The sequence below is a fragment of the Dromiciops gliroides genome, chromosome 4 (genome assembly GCF_019393635.1).
Source record: "Dromiciops gliroides isolate mDroGli1 chromosome 4, mDroGli1.pri, whole genome shotgun sequence".
NCBI lineage: Eukaryota > Metazoa > Chordata > Mammalia > Microbiotheria > Microbiotheriidae > Dromiciops > Dromiciops gliroides.
Window position 1 is genome coordinate 477115143 of NC_057864.1, and position 7325 is coordinate 477122467.

Here is a 7325-nt window from a genome sequence, read left to right on the forward strand (position 1 = left end):
AAAGAATGAACTTTAGAGTCTCCTGGATCAGCCCTTTTTCAGTGTCCCCCAAAATAAACCCTTTGACTCAGCCCCACCTCCAACTTCCCTTTTCTTGAGTGGCAAAACACTTGTGCATTCTTTAATTCACAAGAAAGGATATTTCCTCTTTATTGGAGAACTATAAAAGGCGTGGGGAAGCCGATAAGGAATCAGAGGAACAGAAGCAAGCTCTTCCCTAGGGTTCTCCTATCTGCTTTGGTTTTCTGTTTTAACTTTTTTACAAGTACTTAACTATTTCTAAAAATCCCTAGGTCCAGTTCTCCATATCTTCTCCCCTGACAAGATCATGAAGGCTTCCATGATGATTTTCCTTCACCTCTTACTCATGGTTATCTGTTGTCCGACTGCCTTTGCAGCAGGTAAGATTGAATTCCTTCTACTTGCCTTCCCTCTCTCCTCCCCATCCTGTGTTGAAGGTCTAGGAAGTGTTACTTCTGCTTCCTGAGGCAAAGAGCCCAGGGACAAGGAGTGAGATAGACTCAGAGTGCTTGGGATGGGATCTGGGGAGTTGAGTGGAATGGCCAAGTATTAGAGATTGGGAGTGGAGAGGGGCAGTAAGGGCCAGGATTGAAAGGCTAAGTGCAGGTGAGCAGGGTGAGGCCATCACAACGCATCCCTGCTACACCTGGGCAGTGGGAAAAAGCAACTGGATTTGGAGTCAGGAGCCCTGGGCTCCAGTTGTAGTTCATTGTTACCTTGTTCTCTACCTTGAATGAATCCCCAACCCAACCAGAACTTTGATTTTCTCATCTGTAAAATGAGAGGGTTGGACTAGGGGGTCTCTAAGGTTCCTTCCATTCTGATATCCTGTGATTCCTTAAAGGAAATCAAATGGACTCATGGAGGGAAAGGAGAGAAGAGAAGGAAGCGTATAGGCTTGGGTGTTATTACTACTACTATCTACTAATCAAGAAAGCTGTTGACATGCACCTTAAGATTTGCAAGGCACAGTCCAGGCATTATCTTTTTCAGTCCTCACAACAACCCCCTGAGAAGGATTCTGTTGTTGTCTCCATTAGATCAGCCTCTTCCTGTGAAATTCTGGGTCTAACAGGTTGTTTGCTCCAAGCCTTAGTTGATCCACACCCACGGTGCACCACTCCATTCTCTTCTATTGCATTCCAGGTCTTGCTGCCATCCAGCAAGTCAGGGAGAATGTTGGTTTGTCAAAGATGGGCTTTTACTTTCATAAGTAGCTTGGGCTCTTTGGAGAAGGACTGCAATTCAAAAGTATCCTGAAGGACCATGCTGTAACATTTTTTTCTTTCCATAAAAAAAGCAACAGGGTAAAAATTTGTATTTCAAAGCAAAATTATAAGATCTGCTTGTAATTATTTGCATTTAATGTATCTTTGCACGGAGAAGATAAATTATGGCAAATTACAGCAAAATTATTTTAAAAAAAAAGTCTGTGTCAATGAATGTGCCTGGTCCTTCTAGTGTTAAAAGAGTTTTGCAGTTTCCTGAAGGCATCCAAATGAGAAAACTGAGGCAAACAGGTGAAATGACTTCATCCATGGTCACATAGTAAATTTCTTAGGAAGAATTGGAACTCAGGTTGTCCTGAAAACAAGTTCATGACCTAGACCTGGAAGCACATTTAGAGGTCCATCCCCATCATTATTTTACAGATGAGGAAACTGAGACTTGAAGAAGTGAAATGACTTGCCCAAGGTGGCAGAATCAGGATTATAACTGGGTTCCCTGACTCTAAACCTAGAAACCTTTCTTTTTTCTTCATTTGAGATGGGAACTAAATTGTAGGAAGGAAGGGAGGAAGAAGGGAAATAAGCATTTATTAGGCACCCACACTGTGCTAAGCATTTTGCCATCATTATCTCATTTGATCCTCACAACAACTCTGTGAAGTAGGTGCTATTATTATTCCCATTTTACAGTCAAAGAAACTGAGGCAGAAATTAAATTACCCGCTATTAACTGTATAAGGTCAGATTTGAACTCAGGTCTTACTGGCTCCAGGTCCAGTGCTCTATCTACCACCTCACCTAACTGTGCTACCTAGTTGTAGGGGCCAAGGGTGGGGGCTCAGTTCTGTAGTGTCATGTCTCACCCTGACACTGGAATGTAGGCTTCCAAGGGGAAATGGCAGTATCTCATTTAATTTTTGTATTTCCAGTGACCCTTAACCAGTAGGTGCTTAATGAATGCTTCTTGCTGAATTCAATTAAAGTCCTAGCCATGGGTCTAAGCACCAAAACTCCCCTATAGCAGACAGAGAAAGAAAGGAAAGGAAACCCTCTCATTCTATCTTGCAGGAGCTGCCGTCCTTCCCTCATCTTGTTGTGTGAACTACATACAGAAGGCGATCCCCGCAAGCATAGTGAGCAGCTACCAAGTAACCAACCGGAGTGCCTGTTCCATGCCTGGAGTGATGTGAGTACTTGAGCCCTGGACCTAGGAGTCATTCTTACCTCTCCTCTTCCTTTACTCTCCTGGACCCTGTAACTAATCAACTCATTGCCTGGTCTTGATTGTCCCTCCCCAACATCTCTCCCACCTATCCTGTTCTCAATATTCATTGGATCATCATCTTGGTTCAGGCCTTCAAAGGCCTCTGAGCCTCCCAAGGAGGTCTTCAATCTCTCTTCTCTTCAACTCCTCTTCCACACAGCCACCAAATGTATTCAGTCCAAGTGTCCCTCTGAAGGTTTCCTCCATATAATCTTTTTTTCTTTTCTTTTCTTTCTTTCTTTCTTTCTTTCTTTCTTTCTTTCTTTCTTTCTTTCTTTCTTTCTTTCTTTCTTTCTTTCTTTCTTTCTTTCTTTCTTTCTTTCTTTCTTTCTTTCTTTCTTTCTTTCTTCCTTCCTTTCCTTCCTTTCCTTCCTTTCCTTCCTTTCCTTCCTTTCCTTCCTTCCTTTTCTTTCTTTCTTTCTTTCTTTCTTTCTTTCTTTCTTTCTTTCTTTCTTTCTTTCTTTCTTTCTTTCTTTCTTTCTTTCTTTCTTTCTTTCTTTCTTTTTGGTGAGGCAATTGGGGTTAAGTGACTTGCCCAGGGTCACACAGCTAGTAAGTGTTAAGTGTCTGAGGCCGGATTTGAACTTAGTTCCTCCTGAATCCAGAGCCAGTGCTCTATCCACTGTGCCACCTAGCTGCCCCTCCATATAATCTTTCATGTCATGTCACAGGCTGTCTACTATGCCAAAAATGCACCCCTCATACCTAAATTATTTTGTATGTATTCTGTACTTACTTGCCTCTAAATGTGTTCGATTCTCCCATTAGAATGTAAACTCCTTGAAGGCAAGAACTGTTTCACTCATTTAATAACAATAATAACTAGCAATTAGATGGTGCCTATTATGGGCCAGGCACTGGGCTAAGCACTTTACAAATATCTCATTTGATACTCACAACAACCCTGGGAGGGAGGGGCTATTATTATCCCACTTTCACAGTTGAAGAAACTGAGGCAAAAGAGGGTTGATAAATATGGAGAAAGGGGATTGGATCAAGAAATGAACCAGAATGGAAGCCCAAAGTATTATCAATATGATTCTGATAATTATGGTATCCTCCAAATGCTAACCTTGGATAGAGGGTGACCCAAGGAAGGACTCAAGAGAGTGATCCAAAGTCACTTGTTATTGTCATTGCCCAGCACAGGGCCTGTTATAACAGTACACATTTAGTAAATGTTGACTGATGAATTGGGTCTCTTGACTGGGGATAGCAGGCATATGGTGACTTCTTCTGCCCCAGAGTTGCTTACACAACCCCAGAAAACTAGACCATGGAGCCAAGGGGCTCCTGCCCTAAGTGATTCTGTCATTCCTGCTACTCCCAGTGAGAAAGAATTGGTTGTAGATTCCTAAACCTGGAAGGAAGCTTAGAGGGAATTTATTTAAACCCCTTCCTTTAACAGAGAACATTGAGCCCAGAAAGGGCAAGGGACATGCTTTGAGTCCCACAGTTAGTGAGTGATGGACAAAACTAGGAAATCTGTGTTGTAAAGGACAGAGTGCTAGACTTAAGTCCGGAAGGTCTGGGTTTGAATTCTACCCCAGTTACTTACTAGCTGTGTGACCTTGGGCAAGTCACCTAATTCTCTATGCCAGCTTCTCTTATTTGTAAAATAGACTCAATGAACTCAAAAGTCCATAGCAGATCTTGGATCCTGAGCTTCTTTCCCATCTGTTTCCTGTGAGTTTTTGTAGCTGTCTTCTTGTTTATAAACTCTTCATGGACAATGAGTTTATGAACTGTTTCTTACTATATACCACTTCCTCTGAATTGCTCCAGATTTCATTCTGTGTATCTTTTTTTATGGTGCAATTATTTTCTATTACATTCTAAGTGTTCCATTATAATCTGGGTTAAGTGTGGTGGTCAGGGGCAGTCCCCTTGAGATTGTGTAGGCCAAGGAGTTAGTCCCCTCCCCTTCTTCACTCATTCTCCTCTTTGCATCCTCCACCCTCATCTCTTCCTCCCTCCCTCTTGTCCCACAGGTGCTGAGTGCTCCCCTCTATCCAAGGTTAGCATTTTGAGGATATCATAATTACCAGAATCATATTGATAATAGTTTGGGCTTCCATTCTGGTTCATTTCTTGATCAAGTCCCCTTTCTCCATATTTATCATATATTCCCCAAGATATTAATCCTTTATGTGATTTTCTCTTCCTTCCTCTCCCCTTTCCTTCCTTCCCTCCTTCCTTCTTCTCTTTCTTTCTCTCCTTTTTTTTCTCTTTTCTTTCTCTTTCCTCCAGGCTTTTTCTTTTATGAAATGAGGTGGCTCAATTTTGAGGATCCCCAAGTTCCCTTCTACTCTGATCATCTTTTGTTTCTTCCCCTCCAGCTTTACCATCAGAGGAAACCGACAAGTCTGTGCTGATCCCACAAAGCAGTGGGTCAAGGATCGAATGAAGATAATAGATGCTAAGAAAGCCAAGCTGTCCCTGGGGTTTGTGCCAAAGGCCTTGAAAAAAACCCTCAGGAAGCCATCTTCCAACAGCACCACCTTGAATCACTAAGATGGGGGTGGCTTCTACCAGCCAGTTGCCTGGGGGTTGGAATGGGTGGTGGAGAAGGTGGTCTTTCTTCCTTCTCTCTCAGCTGGACCATCATCAGGGTGTACTTTGTACATCCCAGGCTCTCGGAGTCCCATTTACTGCCCATGTGACCCTGAGCAAGTCCTTTTTGCTCTCTAGGTGACGTCCCCTCCTCCTCCTCCTCTGTAAAATCAATGGAATCACAGCTTTAGGGTTAGAAGCACCTTGGAGGCCACTGAGTACATCCTCCCTCCCCTTCATTTTATAAAGAAGGAAACAAGAGGCCCAGAGACTCAGCCAAGGTCATAGAATGGGCAGAGCCGGGATTCAGACCAGGGCCTCTGCTGCCAGTGATGGCCTGATTGGTTGACTCTAGGCCCTTTTCCAGTGCTAATGTCCTATGCTCGTTACCAAATGAGATGATGTACATAAACTGCTTTTTCTACTTTGCCAAGTATTCTGTCCCCATGGACTGTTTCTTTCCATCCTAACCCTCAGCTCTGTGGTCAACAGGGCCAGTCCTGAGCTGGGGGGGGGGGGTGTCGGGGGAGGAGGAGGGGAGATTGTTTCACTGGGAAGCGATGCCTTGGTTGCTGCTCACACCCATTGGGAGGGTGAAACCATTTCCCCTCTTGACACAGAGACTTATAGAGATACTCTGTAAGCCCCATTCCGAAGCTCTTTTTCTGGAAGCATGGATTGTTTCATTTTAGGCACCTGGCTCAGAACCTGGCAAAGAATAATTACAAATATTGTTGATTGACCTGGTTGATTTCATGATACCATGGGCAGAGTGAGAGGAAAATATGGCCCAGTGCATATAGGACCAAACTTAGTCAGGAAGACCTGGGTTCAGGTCCTACCCCTGACATATACTGACAGGGACCCTTGGTGGGTTGCTCTAAGTACCCCCACACAATTCTCTAAGACAAATGAGTTGCCACCTGCATCAGTGGAGGGAGTTTCCACACTGGGTGGCCCCACTCCCAAGATGTAGCTGGATATAAAAGAAATGTGCAAGACACTGGGTTATTGTTGTACCTGGAGCAGTAGTCAGATGTTATCAGGGAGAGATGTTCCATCTAAGATCTTGGGCCACACCCTAAGTGATCCTTACCTGGGGCAGCTCTGTTTAGTGGCTACCTTGAGTTTGGAGTTGGGGGACCTGAAAAGCTATCCCCTCAGGGATCATGGCATCATTACAGTGACAAGGGACCCTCATTTTATGGATGAAGAAACTGAGGCAGAGAGGGATGAAGTGACTTCCCTGCAGTCACACAGCTAGTAAGTGTCAGAGGCAGGATCAAAAGCCTAGAACAGAGCTAGGGGTAACCTTGTCTAACTGCCTCAATTGACAGACGAGGAAACTGAAGGTGGGAAGTCAGGACAATTTGGAGTTATGGTATTTACGGAGGGAGGGGCTTAACTTCTGTGAACTTCTTGTATTATAACTTATATTATAGTTATTTGTGTATTTATCTTATCCTTTGCCTAGAATGTAAGCCCATTGAGGTCAAGGCCTCTATCTCCTTCCATCTTTGTATCTACAACTCCAACCCAGTGCCTTTTACTGAATGACTGTTTAATAAATGGCTGTTGAATGAAATAATCTGAACTTTGGTTGGGATGGGGTAGGAAGAATGTCCACAGGCATATTTTCAAAAGAAGCTTTCTGATAGATAATCAGAAAGCCTGATCTTCCCAGCTCAGAGAAGAGGGGGCTGTTCATTTTTTCAAGGGGATTTGCCAAAGGGCTCCCTTTGCAGCTAGTCCGTGGAGTGGGTGAAGGTGCAGGACTCAAAAGTCAGGAAGACCTGAGTTCAAATCATGCCTCAGACACTCCCAAGCTGTGTGACCCTGGGCAGGCCAAGTCATCTTTCTGAGCCTCAGTTTCCTTATCTATAACATGAGGCTAATAATAATAGCTCTTACCTGGAAGGGTTGTTGTGAGGAACAAGTGAAATAATAAGTGGAAAATATTTGGCAAAGTTCAAGTAACCCTAGAGGTGTTCGCTAATGTTATGTGAGTAGCTTCCTTCTTCATGACCTTTCATTACCTCTGAAAGTCATGTTGCACTCATTTTGTATAGCACTTTATAGTGCTTAAAGCACGACATTAAAATGATTCATTCTTGCTCTCAGTCTCAGAAAGTTGTTAATTTTGTAAAGAAGTGGCTTCTGGGAGGGTGAGAAGGAGTTAGCCTCTGGTATAGCTCGCCTGTATAGCTGGTTCTGAGGTGCTAGGGCCTGGGTGGGAGGCTGTTGCTTTCCTAGTCTGT

General features: G+C 43.6%; 1 protein-coding gene across 1 annotated transcript; it reads left to right on the top strand.

The window, feature by feature from the left end:
• The first annotated feature begins 317 nt into the window (after positions 1 to 317).
• On the top strand, positions 318 to 5501 carry CCL24 (C-C motif chemokine ligand 24). The gene is made up of 3 exons (XM_043999951.1): positions 318 to 401; positions 2319 to 2436; positions 4854 to 5501. Exons 1-3 carry the CDS (start codon positions 329 to 331, stop codon positions 5026 to 5028), a joined length of 366 nt encoding a protein of 121 aa, XP_043855886.1. The 5' UTR covers positions 318 to 328; the 3' UTR covers positions 5029 to 5501.
• The last annotated feature ends 1824 nt before the right edge of the window (positions 5502 to 7325 follow it).

Coding starts and splice junctions, on each gene's coding strand:
- CCL24 (XM_043999951.1), top strand. CDS start 329: ATGAAGGCTTCCATGATGATTTTCCTTCACCTCTTACTCATGGTTATC. Junction 402..2,318: donor TCCGACTGCCTTTGCAGCAG/GTAAGATTGAAT, acceptor TCTATCTTGCAG/GAGCTGCCGTCCTTCCCTCA. Junction 2,437..4,853: donor TGTTCCATGCCTGGAGTGAT/GTGAGTACTTGA, acceptor CTTCCCCTCCAG/CTTTACCATCAGAGGAAACC.